This window comes from Salmo salar, chromosome ssa04 (assembly GCF_905237065.1).
Source record: "Salmo salar chromosome ssa04, Ssal_v3.1, whole genome shotgun sequence".
Classification (NCBI taxonomy): Eukaryota; Metazoa; Chordata; class Actinopteri; order Salmoniformes; family Salmonidae; genus Salmo; species Salmo salar.
This window is the reverse complement of record NC_059445.1, coordinates 52,494,907-52,511,963: the sequence shown is the minus strand read 5'-3', so window position 1 is coordinate 52,511,963 and position 17,057 is coordinate 52,494,907. Positions and strand designations below refer to the sequence as shown.

Sequence of the window (17,057 nt, the reverse complement as noted above, 5' to 3'; positions counted from 1 at the left end):
TGCTCATAGACTCATATGGAACAGTACCTGAGGGAGAACAAATGAGAGATTCAGTTTCAGCCTGATGATGCCACTTAGCCATTAACTATCTGCAGCAAACATGTAACCTCCACACTGAACAGAACCCTCCCCTGCTTCCCTCTTCCATTCATGTCCAGCCCCCTCCCTTCCTCTCTCCCTCCCTCCATCTCTCCCCCTCTCTCTGTGTCTCTCATGCACTCACTTACACACACTCTCGGCTCGCAGAGAATGAGAGGATAAACGCACAGACAGGAAGGACTGACCCGAGAGAGTTAGAGTGAGAGACAGAGCTAGAGAGAGAGAGAGAGAGAGAGAGAGAGGGAGCAAGAGAACAAGGGGGAGAGGAACAGAGAGTGTGAGAGAGACTATCCAGCATTCAGTCTTTATGTTTTCAGGGAGAGGAGAGAGAAAAACTACAGAGCCATACTACTACAATCTCCCTGACTGCTGGGATTTTGGAACTCCTTCACTTTGATTTGTTAACTTTTTTCACAAGCTTTCCTTATTTTTTAAGAGTACAATTATTTGTTAATTCTGAAGCGGAGGACCTGGCTGTTACTTTTTCTTGTGTTCTCTGGGATATTTCTCACGACACTCTGCCCTCTGGTCTCCACACTGTGGACCAGAGACCTCTCTGCCCCTGCTGTGCCCCTGACAAGGCATTGTCAAACGGCTGCTTGTCGTTAGGGCAATTGGTTGATTGTCGTCAGGGCTGGGTTGTTGCTTCTTCATCTTTGCGGGGAATGACCCTAGGAGGCGTGGGATTGGTTGCACTCCAGGGACGCTCCTGAAAAGACTGCGGAGGGGACTCAAGGCGCTGTGGCCCCACGGAACTGAGAGAGCCGCCCCTCCCCCTCCTCAACCCCAAGACGCCCCATTTCACTGCAGCATGGATCTCCCCCCATTTAGAGGTAGGTACAAAACAACCCCCCTCCCAAAATACTGTACCAACCCACCCATCTCTATTTTATGAGGAAAAACACTAAAAGCAGGTAATCAAAGAGCTTTTACCAGACTCTCACATGTATTCTTTATATTAGATGTAATTGTGTGTTGAAGTGGCCTAATTTCTGTAGGTTCTTTGCTGGCCCTACTGTTTAAAGCTTTATATTGTTGGGATAGTGGTGTGGTTTGGTGTGTTTAACTGGGAGAGTGGTGTGGTGTGGTGTGTTTAACTGGGAGAGTGGTGTGGTTTGGTGTGTTTAACTGGGAGAGTGGTGTGGTTTGGTGTGTTTAACTGGGAGAGTGGTGTGGTGTGTTTAACTGGGAGAGTGGTGTGGTGTGGTGTGTCTACCTGGAGAGTGGTGTAGTGTGGTGTGTTTAACTGGGAGAGTGGTGTGGTGTGTCTAACTGGGAGAGTGGTGTGGTGTGTCTAACTGGGAGAGTGGTGTGGTGTGGTGTGTCTAACTGGGAGAGTGGTGTGGTGTGGTGTGTCTACCTGGGAGAGTGGTGTGATGAGTTTAAATGATGTGGTGTGTGTAAATGGGATGGAGTGTAAACTGTAACTGGGATAGTTTAGTGTTGTGTGTTTAACTGGTGTGGTGTGTGTAAATGGGATGGAGTGTAAACTGTAACTGGGATAGTTTAGTGTTGTGTGTTTAACTGATGTGGTGTGTGTAAATGGGATGGAGTGTAAACTGTAACTGGGATAGTTTAGTGTTGTGTGTTTAACTGATGTGGTGTGTGTAAATGGGATGGTGTGTAAACTGTAACTGGGATAGTTTAGTGTTGTGTGTTTAACTGATGTGGTGTGTGTAAATGGGATGGTGTGTAAACTGTAACTGGGATAGTTTAGTGTTGTGTGTTTAACTGATGTGGTGTGTGTAAATGGGATGGTGTGTAAACTGTAACTGGGATAGTTTAGTGTTGTGTGTTTAACTGGTGTGGTGTGGTGTGTGTAAGTGGGATAGGGACATGTGGGGTTGCCATTGATTGTTCTCAAGGTCGGATACTGTATGTCAATACCCATCTCCGCTGTGCCCGACGGGAGGGGCGGATGGATGAACGAGGGATAGAGGGATGGGATGAGTGGAGAGGTTTTTTTCTAACACCAGGCCAGAGGAGTGGCTGTTTGAAAGAATACTCTTGTGGAAAGTATTGAATTTGACGATTATGTATAAGTTTGGTTGTAAAATATATACAAATGTATCTCTTCATGTTCCAAGGTTTAATGTTTGGAAATAGGGGCTGATATAAGCGAAATACATACATACAAAATTATTAAGTCCATTTAAATAACTAATACGCTTTTAAGAATCTGCAAATTGAGTTAGATTTTTGTTTCTGCATATTTTATAAAGTTGCTGAAAATGTCATTTTTAGAGAAGTGAAGTATCAGAAGTGTGTATAAGTTGTGTGAGAGAGAGGATGTTGCGCGGCGTGACTGGTATTACTGTTTGGAACCATTGGCCCACAGTGGAAAGGGGAAATCACTCACTGTGTCAGAGAGGGTGATGTGAGGGGTGACTTATCTTTCTCACTCCTACTTACACAAGATGGTGGGTTACACACACATACATGCACGCATGTGAACGCACACACACGCACAAACGCATGGTTTCTCTCTATGCCTCAACTCCTTCAGTCTTTCTTATCTCTTACTGTCTCCAACTACTTCCAGTCTCTCCCACATTCCACGTTTTTTTCACGTTCACTATCTGCTACTTTATCTTTATTAGTATCTCCCTCTCTCCTCTCTCTCTCTCTCTCTCTCTCTCTCTCTCTTTCTCTCTCTCTTCTCTCGCTCTCTCTCTCTTTTTCTCTCTCACTCGCTCTCGCTCTTTCTCTCTTTCTCTCTCTGACGTGGTCTTCCTATCTCTCTGTGTGCCTCCCTCCCTCTCACCTCCCTTTCTCTCTCTCCCTCTCTCTCCTGCCCGGACTTGCTGGTCTGCAGTGTCTATTTCAGTCCTTCCTGGGGGTCGGATTCGGCACATCCGGAATCTCATACAGTTTATTGTCATTCAATCCTGCTGCACTCCTGGAGGGGCCAGAGGGTGGCCCCTGGGTCCCGCTGCCTGACAGCTCACGCACAGGGGAACCAGACACACACACACAGACACACACAGAGACACACACACAGACAGACAAATAGCCAGGGCCCCCATTCAAATGTGGGTGGGTTGTTTTCGTGTCTGCGACCCATCAAGTGCCAACCCAAATGAAGGCCTCAACTGCAAATATGCAAATCTGGAGGGGAGGAAAGAAAGAGGGAGAGGGAGAAGCTGTGTGTGTGTGTGTGTGTGTGTGTGTGTGTGTGTGTGTGTGTGTGTGTGTGTGTGTGTGTGTGTGTGTGCGTGCGTGCGTGCGTGCGTGCGTGCGTGCGTGTGTGTGTGTGTGCGTGTGTGTGTGAGAAGAGAGAGAGGATTGGAAAATGGATATATCTAATGACATATTCCCTGTAGGAAGCTGTGGGCTGAGAGGAGGAGGAGAGACGAGGAGGCGAGAAGAGGAGAGAAAGGAGGAGGGGAGAGAGGAGAGGATAGATGAGGAGAGGAAGGAGGAGGGGAGAGAGGAGAGGAGAGAAGAAGAGAACTGTTCCACTGTTATCAGCAATAACATCAGATCAGAGCGGGGTATGAAGAGAGGAGGGCCAGGGGAGGGCCAGGCGAGGGCCAGGGGAGGGCCAGTGGAGGGCCAGGGGTCACTGGCGATGGGCAAAAATAGCTCAACATTATGTTGTCATCTGCCACCCTCAGCCATTCACATCACCATTAACACCATGATACCACACTGATCCAGCAATCAAACCAGTATTTTGACTCACTGTGTGTGGGGGCTTTGTGTGTGTGTGAGAGACACACGGTAAATTAACACTAGCCCATCACTCTCTCTTTCTGTTTTGCACTCCAGATGTTGCTTTGGAGTCCCTCTCCCTCCCTTTCTAACTGAGCTGAGCTGAGAGGAGCAGGGTCCTATGTGGCGATTGTTATGAGTAATATGTGCTGTGCAGCTCTCTCTAGTCCTCATCCTGTTCCTGCCGCAGATTGGATTACTGTGCCAGGGAGGGCAGGGGAGCAGGGGAGCAGGCCCTGGCTGCAGAGAGAGAGCCCCAGGGCAGAGCTGCGAGGCAGGGCTAACTCACCACTGATACTCCCCCAGCGCACGGCCCTGTCTTCAGGTTACCTCTGACGGCAGACTGGCCCAGTAAACATCAGCCCTGAGCTCTCTCGCTTATCCTCGCTCTCTCTCTCTCTAAATACACTGAGTGTACAAAACATTAAGAACACCTTCCTAATATTGAGTTGAACCCCTTTAGTCATCAGAACAGCCTCAATTTATCAGGGCATGGACTCTACAAGGTGTCAAAACCATTCCACCTGGATGCTGGCCCATGTTGACTCCAATACTTCCCACAGTTGTGTCAAGTTGGCTGGATGTCCTTTGGGTGGTGGACCATTGTTGATACACACAGGAAACTGTTGAGAGTGAAAGACCCAGCAGCGTTGCAGTTCTTGACACAAACCGATATGCTTAAAAATACTTATTTAAACTGTCTCCTCCCCTTCCGCTACACTGATTGAAGTGGATTTAACAAGTGACATCAATAAGGGACCATACCTTTCACCTGGATTCACCTGCTCAGTCTATCCCATGGAAAGTTTTATACAGAAGGTGTGTATACAGTATCTCCCTTGCTTTCTTTCTCACTCTCACTCTTTCTCATTCCCATTTGCCCTCTTGCTTACCGTCCCCCTCACTCTCTTTCTCTCTCTCTGTTCTGTGCCTCGCTCTCTCCTTCACTACTCTCTCTCTAGTCATGTCATTCTTTCACTCTCTTCTTTCTCAATCCCCCTGTCTTTTTACTCTCCTTTGTTTCTCTCTTTTTGTCTATTTTTCTTTCTCTCTCTCTCTCTCTCGCTCTCTCTCTCTCTCTCTCTCTCTCTCTCTCTCTCTCTCTCTTCTCTCTCTCTTTCTTTCTCTCTCTCTTTCTTTCTTTCTTTCTTTCTTTCTTTCTTTCTTTCTTTCTTTCTTTCTTTCTTTCTTTCTTTCTTTCTTTCTTCTCTCTCTCTCTCTCTCTCTCTCTCTTTATCTCTCTCTTTCTCTCTCTCTATCCTGCAGCCCCTGTATCGATGTGCCTCCTGCCCAGACCTGAAAAGCGCTCAAGTCTTGAATTCCTTCTCCTAATTATTATTATTATTATTTTTTTTACATCTGAGGCCCTGAAAGGTGTGTTAGTGGCACACACAGAACAACAGAGTAAGGAGGAGGTGAAGGGATGAACAGATGAGCGAGAGGAAGGAGTGTGAATGCTGTTGATATCATGGAATGAGTGGGTGTTGTGTCCCTCTGGGTTTGCATCCGACCCAGATGATAAAAGCAGGAGCAGACACATAAAGCAGACCCCCCAGAGCCAGGCAGATACAGCAGGCAGGAATAACTCAGCCAAGTATAGGAGAGGAGCCATGTCTTGGCTAGATGCTGTATTGTAGAAACAGATCTGGGCTGTTCTACCTTTCCTCATGTTGCTGTATCTATGCTTTCTCACTATGTACTCATACCATGTGCCCCAGCTCCTGCCCTAACCCTAACCCCAGCCCCTTCCCTAACCCTAACCCTAACCCCAGCTCCTGCCCTAACCCTAACCCTACCCGTTCCCTAACCCTAACCCCAGCCCCTTCCCTAACCCTAACCCCAGCCCGTTCCCTAACCCTAACTCCAGCCCCTTCCCTAACCCTAACCCCAGCCCCTTCCCTAACCCTAACCCCAGCCCCTTCCCTAACCCTAACCCCAGCCCCTTCCCTAACCCCAGCCCCTTCCCTAACCCTAACCCCAGCCCCTTCCCTAACCCTAACCCTAGCCCCTTCCCTAACCCCAACCCCAGCCCCAGCCCCTTCCCTAACCCTAACCCCAGCCCCTTCCCTAACCCTAACCCTAACCCCAGCCCCTTCCCTAACCCTAACCCCAGCCCCTTCCCTAACCACAACCCCAGCCCTTCCCTAACCCTAACCCCAGCCCCTTCCCTAACCCTAACCCTAACCCCAGCCCCTTCCCTAACCCTAACCCCAGCCCCTTAACCCCAGCCCCTTCCCTAACCCTAACCCCAGCCCCTGCCCTAACCCCAGCTCCTGACCTTACCTAAACCCTAACCCCAGCCCCTGCCCTAACCCTAACCCCAGCCCCTTCCCTAACCCCAGCTCCTGACCTTACCCTAACCCCAGCCCCTTCCCTAACCCCAGCTCCTGCCCTAACCCTAACCCCAGCCCCTGCCCTAACCCTAACCCCAGCCCCTTCCTAACCCCAGCTCCTGACCTTACTAACCCTAACCCCAGCTCCTGCCCTAACCCCAGCCCCTTCCCTAACCCCAGCTCCTGTCCTAACCCTAACCCCAGCCCCTGCCCTAACCCTAACCCCAGCCCCTTCCCTAACCCCAGCTCCTGACCTTACCCTAACCCCAGCCCTTTCCCTAACCCCAGCCCCTTCCCTAACCCCAGCTCCTGCCCTAACCCTAACCCCAGCCCCTTCCCTAACCCTAACCCTAACCCCTTGCCCTAACCCTAACCCTAACCCCTTGCCCTAACCCCACCCCACCCCTTACCCTAACACCAGACCTTTCCCTAACCCCAGCCCCTGCCCTAACCCTAACCCCAGCCCCTGCCCTAACCCCAGCCCCTGCCCTAACCCCAGCCCCTGCCCTAACCCTAACCCTAACCCTAACCCCAGCCCCTGCCCTAACCCTAACCCTAACCCCAGCCCCTTCCCTAACCCCAGCTCATGCCCTAACCCTAACCCCAGCCCCTTCCCTAACCCCAGCTCCGGTCCTGTCCCTAACCCCAGACCCTGCCCTAACCCCAGCCCCGTCGTTATCCCAGCATGTGCCTTATAACCCCCTGCCCTAACCCCCTGCTCTAGCCCCGGCCACTGCACTGAGTCTGGCCCCAATACGCTGCTCCTGCCACAATCCTATTCCCCATCCACATCCCCACCCACAGCCTGGGAGTGTCAGTTATCGATCCTCTGGCATCCACACTGGTTAGATGAGAGGAGGGGATGAACATGGAGGGATGGCTGGCTGCATTCTCTCTTACATCTCACTTTACAGAGCAGTCGGCCTGCTCAGCTGGTGGCATTAGGGTGGGGCGGAGCCCGCTGGGTAAGTGGAGGGGGAGAGGGAAGGATTCTGGGTAGTGGGAGTTGACTTCCCAAACATGGTTACCAAGGCAACAGCTCCCACAAGGACAGGGCTTCCGACCCCTTAAGTGGGGGGAAAGAACAGCCAAGGATTCTAATGCTGCTCCAAATGCAACATGTAAACATTGCCGTACTGAATGAGTTAATAGTATTCACGCATAGCTGTCGCTCTCAGAAAGCATATCTGTTCTGTTATAAAGTGTTATAAATGTGCAATGCAGAAACAAATGAAACAGTAAAACACAGAAAGTTTGACACTTGAGATAAAACGTCTGTGTGATTTAAATGTTTGTTATTTTGCAGACGCTCCTATCCAGAGCGACTTACAGTAGTAAAGTGCATACATTTTCATATTTGTTCATCAATCAAACCCACAAACCTGGTGTTGCAAGTGCCATGCTCTACCAACTGAGCCACACGTGACTGTGTGTGATCAGAGCAGATTGAGTTATGTATCCAACAGGAAGTAAAGCAGATGTCAGTCTAGAGCTACAACAGGGCTAGCCAATCCTCCTCCTCAGGGGATACTCCCCGTGGCTGCAGGGTTTCGTTTCAACCCTACTATAATACACCTTATGCTAATCAGCTCCTCCTCAGGACCCTGATTAGCCCTAGAGTCAGGTGAGTTATAGTAGGGTTGGAACAAAAGCCTGCACTCTATCCTCTTATGATCCAGACTTAGACCGGTTTATGAGATCTGTGAGGAGACCAAGACCAGCTGAAATGTTTTTATTTGTATTTTATCGGGAGTGGTCCAAGCCAGAGAAGAGCCCATCTCTTGCTCAGCGGTGAAGGGCTTGGTCACACGTTTATAGCCTGAACCCTGCCCTGGTCCGGACGACTCAACATGATGAGGTCATGGAAAGAGCCGAGCAGCCGGCTTCTCTTAACAATTAGATGGTCTGATAGCTGTGTAGTGGATGGGTGCTGCTTCATTTGAAGTGATTACTCTGAAGGACTTCCCTTCCCTCCTCCACCTAATTTGGAAATGCATTCTGAGCTTCCGACCTTATCTTCACGGTATGGCTTCGGGCTGGGGTGGTGGTGTGTCTGGGAGTGTGTAGATGTACGTTTGTGTGTCTGTCTTAGTCTATCTACGTGTGTCTGTCTCAGTGTGTCAAGACATGTGTATGTGTACTCTGTGTTTGTCTACAGTATGTGTGTGAGGTTGGATGGTATCGTACCTTTTGCGAGAGCATCGTTGCCAGAAATTCTGCCGGCAGATCCCCGGAAGGCTGGTACAGGTACAATATATACATTCTGTGGGCTGCCACAAAAATATATATATCTTTTTTAAATAAGGTACATAAGTACAAAGTATTTAATAATTTTACATTGGAAAAGGTAAAAAATGTGCACCAACCTCTCATCCCATTCCACCAACCCCACCTATCCAACATGTCTCCATCCAACCACATCCAACCGCCCTTCACTCTGCTAGTCTTAATTGCTGTTTCTGACTATGGATTTTCGTTCCTGGCTATGTCCGTCCGTCCTTCCATCCCTCCATCTGTCCTCTCCCGTCTCTCTCCTCCATCTAATCTGCTCATCTGGCTTTCTGCTTTAAATGCTTCTCCATTTGGCCTGATTACTCTGATTACGCTCCTGTCTCCCTCCCTCCCTCCCTCTTTGTCTGTCTCTCTCTCTCTTTGTTTGTCTCATTCTCTGCGAGGGCTTGCTGGCCTCTCACAGAGAAATGAAGGGAACTATCCCCTCAGGCCATTTGGTACGGGTGCACAAGAGGAGAGGAGGAAAAGGACGTAAAAATCAGAACCAGATGTATCAGGGTATCGAATGAAGCACATAACAGAAGATTCTGCTGCATCTGTTGTCGAGTTGTAGCAGATACTCAGAGGGTATTTTTGTAGGTGCAACATCATCTTTACTAAAACTCACATATTGTATTATTCAAATAAAATATGAAAAACGTTATTGTCCACAGAATGTGGAGTCGTTCCCTGCTACATTATGTCGCTGTGATGAAACAAGCCAGTGTGTGTGTGTGTTAATCCCAGGATACTGATGTTTTCCATCTACATTCCAAAATCCACGTTGTTCCTGTTGGTGGAGGATAAGGCTGAAACAAAAGGAACTTTTTAACAGGGGCAATTTCTCTCTCCCTTCCAAACCCCAGATTGGGTTACAACAACGACAACCTAGGACCTTAGTGACACTCATAGCAACTAACACACTGCAACGTTTTCCCCAATTCACCTCTGTATATCTTCGGAGAGGCGAATGGACAGGCAGGCGGATCCAATGCCCTTCCTTTCTTCAGAGCCAGCAGCTGTGTGTGTGACTGTGTGAGTGTGAGTGGTTGTGAGTGGTTGTGAGTGGGTGTGAGTGGGGTGTGTGTGTGTGTGTGTGTGTGTGTGTGTGTGTGTGTGTGTGTGTGTGTGTGTGTGTGTGTGTGTGTGTGGCTGAGTTTACAGAGAGGCTGAGTTTACACAGCCAGCCCAATTCTGATCTTTTTTCACTAATTTGACTTCTGACCAATCACATCAGATCTTTTTTTAGAGCTGATGTGATTGGTCAAAAGACCTATTAGTGAAAAAAATATCAGAATTGGGCTGCGTATCTAAACGCAGCCAGAGAGTGAGCCGTGTAGGAGAACAGATGCTAAATTACAGGCCAGACTAATCGCTTTATCTCTTTGGCCCTGCTTGGATAATAATAGTTATACTCTCAGCACTAGAGAATTTCAAAATCATCAAACTTTATTTGCCACATGTGCCAAATACAACAAGTGTAGACTTTACCGTGAAATGCTTACTTACAAGCCCTTAACCAACAGCGCAGTTCAATGTTCATAATGATGTTGATAATAATGCCTATGTGGATACTGGGTGTATTTGTGTCCAGTTTATATAACTCAGTCACGTTGCTCAGGTCAGGTCTGCCTAACTGCAGGTCCACTCTACTGCATGTACAGGTTACCAAACATGGGAAGTGAAATATTGAAGCCGTCTGCATAAATGAGTTGTGAGAAAGTGGAAAGTAAGTTGACTTCCGGCTTTCCAGATGTGTTGTAAGTGGTAAAGATAAGGAAGAGTGAGGGGCTGGTTGATGTGGTTTCTTTTAGGGGTAAAGAGGTGTGAGTTTCTTTAACGTGTTCTGGGATGAAATGTAACAATGTTCTAAAATGTATGTCTCTCCTTCTGTTCCAGGTCTCTCTGATGTGCCGTGAGAGGTGCGACTCCCCCGTCCCTGCCCCAGTCCCGACCCCATCCCCCTCCCTCGTGCCCCTCCTTCAAGGACCAGGATGGACCCTCCCCCAGGTCGTGGCCCTGCCCCAGTCAGGATGGACCTGGATGGGCTGGACCTCCAGCAGGTGCCTGTCCTCTCCCTGGACCAGATTCGCTCCATCCGGGCCAGCAATGACTATGTGGAGCGCCCTGTGGCCCTGGACCACACCTCACATTCTGGCTTCTTTTACGCCCACGACGACCGCTACCCCATCACCCATGGGTACCCCCCTCAAGGTTACCTTCATGGTTACTCTCAGGGGTACCCGTCCCATGCCCCTCTCCCCCGGAGCCAGAGCCAGCAGCAACACGCCCACCTGACCCATCTGAGTCGCTCCAGTACGGCCAGCTCAGCCATGTCCCGGACCAGCGCTGCCTCCGACCAGAGACTCCTGGCGGGCCTGACGCCCTCCCACTCTGGCCTGGCCTCGGTGGTGCGCTCCCAGCCTAAAGGAGAACTCAAGCCTGAGGCTTCTCTAGGTAAAGGCCTGGAGGAGGGAGAGGACCTGGGCTTGCACCTGTTTATCTGTGAGCGCTGTGGGAGGTGTAAGTGTCAGGAGTGCTGCGCCCCGCGGAGCCTGCCGTCCTACTGGGTCTGTAGGCAGCGCTGCCTCTGCTCTGCTCAGAGTGCTGTTGAGTACGGCACCTGTCTGTGCTGCGTTAAGGGCCTGTTCTACCACTGTTCCGCTCAGGATGACGAGGACAACTGTGCCGACCGGCCCTGTGCTTGCACGCCCGCCCACGCCTGCGCTCGCTGGGGTACCATTGGCCTTCTGGCGCTGTGCCTGCCCTGTCTCTGCTGCTACCCACCTGCCAGACTGTGCCTCGCCCTGTGCCAGCGGGCCCACGACCGAGCCACCCGCCCTGGCTGCCGCTGCAGCAACACCAACACCGTGTGCCGCAAGATCTCCACCTCCAACCCCAACCCTGGGCACGCCCCCTTTCGCAGCAAGTCCCTGGAGAAGCCTGTATGACAGTGGTGCACCTGGAGTCAGTCGTCGCCTGGACAACGCAGTCTTTGACAACATTGCCATGACAATGCAATCGCCCCGCCCAGCCCGTCGTGATCTACCTACCGTGACCTTTCACCTTACGTACTTTCCATACTTCTTCTTTTCCTCCTGCCTGAAGAGAAATGACCAAAAGCCTTACTGTACTTTACTGTAACTGTACTGTACGTGTGGAGACTTGAGCCGAAACCTGAAACCGCCTGGTGCTTTTTGCTGAACTGACTGCCAAACTTAACCTTACTGTGTTACTGTGTGGGCATACAGTCTCTACCTTCCCCTTACTGTGTGGGCATACTGTCTCTACCTTCCCCTTACTGTGTGGGCATACTGTCTCTACCTTCCCCTTACTGTGTGGGCATACTGTCTCTACCTTCCCCTTACTGTGTGGGCATACTGTCTCTACCTTCCCCTTACTGTGTGGGCATACTGTCTCTACCTTCCCCTTACTGTGTGGGCATACTGTCTCTACCTTCCCCTTACTGTGTGGGCATACTGTCTGTACCTTCCCCTTACTGTGTTACTGTGTGGGCATACTGTCTCTACCTTCCCCTTATTGTGTGGGCATACTGTCTCTACCTTCCCCTTACTGTGTGGGCATACCGTCTCTACCTTCCCCTCACTGTGTGGGCATACTGTCTCTACCTTCCCCTTACTGTGTGGGCATACCGTCTCTACCTTCCTCTTACTGTGTGGGCATACTGTCTCTACCTTCCCCTTACTGTGTGGGCATGCAGTCTCTACCTTCCCCTTACTGTGTGGGCATACAGTCTCTACCTTCCCCTTACTGTGTGGGCATACCGTCTCTACCTTCCCCTTACTGTGTGGGCATACTGTCTCTACCTTCCCCTTACTGTGTGGGCATACTGTCTGTACCTTCCCCTTACTGTGTGGGCATACTGTCTCTACCTTCCTCTTACTGTGTGGGCATACTGTCTCTACCTTCCCCTTACTGTGTGGGCATACTGTCTCTATCTTCCCCTTACTGTGTGGGCATGCAGTCTCTACCTTCCCCTTACTGTGTGGGCATACTGTCTCTACCTTCCCCTTACTGTGTTACTGTGTGGGCATACTGTCTCTACCTTCCCCTTACTGTGTTACTGTGTGGGCATGCAGTCTCTACCTTCCCCTTACTGTGTGGGCATACTGTCTCTACCTTCCCCTTACTGTGTTACTGTGTGGGCATACAGTCTCTACCTTCCCCTTACTGTGTGGGCATACTGTCTCTGCCTTCCCCTTACTGTGTGGGCATACTGTCTCTACCTTCCCCTTACTGTGTTACTGTGTGGGCATACAGTCTCTACCTTCCCCTTACTGTGTGGGCATACAGTCTCTACCTTCCCCTTACTGTGTGGGCATACTGTCTCTGCCTTCCCCTTACTGTGTGGGCATACTGTCTCTACCTTCCCCTTACTGTGTGGGCATACAGTCTCTACCTTCCCCTTACTGTGTGGGCATACTGTCTCTACCTTCCCCTTACTGTGTGGGCATGCAGTCTCTACCTTCCCCTTACTGTGTGGGCATACAGTCTCTACCTTCCCCTTACTGTGTGGGCATACTGTCTCTGCCTTCCCCTTACTGTGTGGGCATACTGTCTCTGCCTTCCCCTTACTGTGTTACTGTGTGGGCATACAGTCTCTACCTTCCCCTTATTGTGTGGGCATACAGTCTCTACCTTCCCCTTACTGTGTGGGCATACTGTCTCTGCCTTCCCCTTACTGTGTGGGCATACTGTCTCTACCTTCCCCTTACTGTGTTACTGTGTGGGCATACAGTCTCTACCTTCCCCTTACTGTGTGGGCATACAGTCTCTACCTTCCCCTTACTGTGTGGGCATACTGTCTCTACCTTCCCCTTACTGTGTGGGCATGCAGTCTCTACCTTCCCCTTACTGTGTGGGCATACTGTCTCTACCTTCCCCTTACTGTGTTACTGTGTGGGCATACAGTCTCTACCTTCCCCTTATTGTGTGGGCCAGTCTACTGTACATAGTACCGTGGCTATTCTCTGTGTGCGCCTGCCTTTGCCGACCAGACCGATACTCAACAGACCAACCTCACTGTGCTGTGTGATGGGCTGGGGTTTGCTCTGTTAGACTTGACCTATTTATTTATTGGACTTCCTCTTCAGTGAGGTAGAGCGATAGAGAAAGACATAGGTAGAGAGGTAGAGAGAGAGTGAGGTAGAGAGAGAGAGATAGCTAGAGCAGACCATGTGTTACATGTGAGTACAGTGAGCAAGCTACTAGAACAAATCCTAACACAGCCATTAAATAAAAGGGGTCTCTAGCAGATGTGTATTCCAGGCATGACAGAGACAGAGACAGAGACAGGGTGGTCTACAGGGAGTCTACAGAGTGGGCCTCCTTCCCTCCCCTCCCTCTCTGAAGAGGCATCCTGGAGCCGACCGACTGAATGGACATACAAGATGTGGCAACGAGCGGCCATGGCAGACATTTTGTCTGAGGCTGATGCAAAGACCCTATCCTAATGGTGGAACAAAGACACAAACTCTGAAACACAAACATGTATTACTGTTTAACACACCAAAAAGGGACCATGATGTACCCGGAGAATCTAAAGTGATTAAGCTCATTTAATATGGAAAGCACTGTGAGATATAGAGGTGGATCGTCTGTAGTGTTGTTCAGCTGTCTAACTAACAGACTAACCTGGGGGGCCTCCCTTATGACCAGACAGTGTGTGTGTGTGTGTGTGTGTGTGTGTGTGTGTGTGTGTGTGTGTGTGTGTGTGTGTGTGTGTGTGTGTGTGTGTGTGTGTGTGTGTGTGTGTGTGTGTGTGTGTGTGGTTGCACGAGCATGTGTATGTGCACAAATGTTTGTGTGTAAGTGTGTGTTCTTTCCGGTGTATGTACAGTATACACTATATATATACAAAAGTATGTGGACAACCCTTCAAATTAGTGGATTCGGCTATTTCAGGCACACCCGTTGCTGACAGGTGTATAAAATGGAGCACACAGCCATGCGATCTCCATAGACAAACACTGGCAGTAGAATGGCCTTACTGAAGAGCTCAGTGACTTTCAACGTGGCACCGTCATTGGATGCCACCTTTACAACATGTCAGTTTGTAACATTTTTGCCCAACTAGAGCTGCCCTGGTCAACTGTAAGTCCTGTTATTGTGAAGTGGAAAAGTCTAGGAGCAACAACGGCTCAGCCGTGAAGTGGTAGGCCATACAAGCTCACAGAACAGGACCGCCAAGTGCTGAAGCACGTAGTGCGTAAACAAGTGTCTGTCCTCGGTTGCAACACTCACTACCGAGTTCCAAACTGCATCTGGAGCAACGTCAGCACAAGAACTGTTCGTCAGGAACTTATGAAGTGGGTTTCCATGGCCGAGCAGCCGCACACAAGCCTAAGATCACCATGCGCAATGCCAAGCGTTGGTTGGAGTGGTGTAAAGCTTGCCGCCATTGGACTCTGGAACAGTGGAAACACGTTCTCTGGAATGATGAATCACGCTTCACCATCTGTCAGTCTGACGGATGAATGTGGTTTGGCGCATTCCAGGAGAACGCTACCTGTCTCAATGCATAGTGCCAACTGTAAAGTTTGGTAGAGAAGGAATAATGGTCTGGGGCTGATTTTCATGGTTTGAGCTAGGCCCCTTAATTCCAGTGAAGGGAAATCTTAACGCTACAGCATACAATGACATTCTAGACAATTCTGTGCGTCCAACTTTGTGGCAACAGTTTGGGGAAGGCCCTTTCCTGTTTCAGCATGACAATGCCCCCCATAAACAAAGCGAGGTCCATACAGAAATGGTTTGTCGAGATTGGTGTGGAAGAACTTGACTGGCCTGCACAGAGCCCTGACCTAAACCCCATCGAACACCTTTGGGATGAATTGGAATGCCGACTGCAAGCCAGGTCTAATCACCCAACATCAGTGCCCGACCTCACTAATGCTCTTGTGGCTGAATGGAAGCAAGTCCCCTCAGCAATGTTCCAATATCTATTGGAAAACCTTTCTAGAAGAGCGGAGGCAGTTATAGCAGCAAATGGAGGACCAACTCCACATTAATGCCCATGATTTTGGAATGAAATGTTCAACGAGCAGGTGGTCACATACTTTTGGTCATGTAGTGTATATGTGAGTATGTGTGTGTGGGTGTCACGTCCCATCCTGTGTTAGTGTGTGTCGGGCCTGTGTATGTTTGCTGTCAGCAGAAGCCTCCTGTTTTATTTTTAGCCCCGCTGCTTCAGAGGACCCAGAGTCTGGTCAGGTTTCCTCTCCACGGCAGGCTGACGCCAGACTTCCCTGACCCCTCACCGCATGTCTCTCCCCTCCTCACCTCCCCTGCCTGTACCCATCCCTCAGCCTCCCCTAACCCATTCCTTCCTCCCCTCTCCTCTATTCCTCCCTCCATCCTGATAGCGTTGCTGTCTACCGTGCACCAAAGAGATGGAGCTACCCCAAATTCCCAATACAGAGGGATATCATAGGGGATGGACAGTAAGCCAGATAAGGCTTAGGAAAGGGAGCCAGATAAGAAATATTACCTCCGTTATAGATCTTTACCACTGCGTCCACAACACGTTATGCATTTTGCATGGTCAGGGCTTTCCTCTTCTTGACAGATTCCTCTGGCCAGTTTGATCAACCTCAGGCAAGTCCTCCCCCCAACCCCATTGGGGGGGCGGAGGGGGGCTAGCTAACACCTTCCAGCATCACATCTTAGCACCCCTTCCCTCCCAGTTACATTCCTACTAACTGTATGGACTAAATAAAGGTGTCAGTGTGCTTCAGTTTGGCAGTTCAGCAGGTCACACCGAACAAGTGTGCTCGCATAATCAAATCAAATCAAATGTATTTATATAGCCCTTCTTACATCAGCTGATATCTCAAAGTGCTGTACAGAAACCCAGCCTGAAACCCCAAACAGCAAGCAATGCAGGTGTAGAAGCTTCTACTCCATTAGAAGACCTTCACTTGATAAACGAGAAAGAAGCAGCAATAGTACTGTTTGTCCGTTTAGGGACGCTGTAGCCAGAATACACTTCCTGAAAATAGTCAGATAACTCAAGAAATCTGTCATTAATTTTGATGTTTTTGCAGAGGAGATCTTAGCTGCTCAATTTTATATCTAACTAAGATGTTAGGTGCAGTATTTCTCCAGCGAAAAAATTTGAATGAAAACTATTTGTCTCTCGTTGAATGACAACAAACAATCCTTACTGTTGTCCAATCACCGATGAAGAGGCACAGACTTCGGGAACCGATTTCTGCTTGTCTCGAGAAAAAGTTTAGTGTGCCCAAACAACGGAAAACACCCTTGCCGAAGACCAAAACAAACAAAAACGTCCTAAAATGTTGTCATGATATATGCAGGAACTATTCGGCTGGGAAGCATGCAGACACCTTAATAGGTTCCAGTCCTCCTTCTCTGAGAGTTGATCTCTGAGAGTTGATCTCTGAGAGTTTATCTCTGAGAGGAGGCAATGATAGCTTCTAATGGGGAAGGAGGGAGGGATGGAGGTGAATGGAGGAAAGTAGAGTGTGGGAGAGAGCTGTGGAAGTGGAGAAGGGAGGAAAGAAAAGGAAGGGAAGGAGGAGGTTGTGGACAGGGTGACTGTCCGTTAGAAGGACTGATGTTGGAGTGAGTGAAGCTGTGGGAGGGAGGTCATACCAT

At 49.6% G+C, this 17,057-nt stretch overlaps 1 protein-coding gene across 1 annotated transcript; it reads left to right on the top strand.

The window, feature by feature from the left end:
• The first annotated feature begins 238 nt into the window (after positions 1-238).
• On the top strand, positions 239-16,661 carry LOC106603590 (protein sprouty homolog 3). The gene is made up of 2 exons (XM_014197455.2): positions 239-932; positions 10,317-16,661. Exon 2 carries the CDS (start codon positions 10,412-10,414, stop codon positions 11,366-11,368), a length of 957 nt encoding a protein of 318 aa, XP_014052930.1. The 5' UTR covers positions 239-932; positions 10,317-10,411; the 3' UTR covers positions 11,369-16,661.
• Positions 16,662-17,057: the final 396 nt, after the last annotated feature.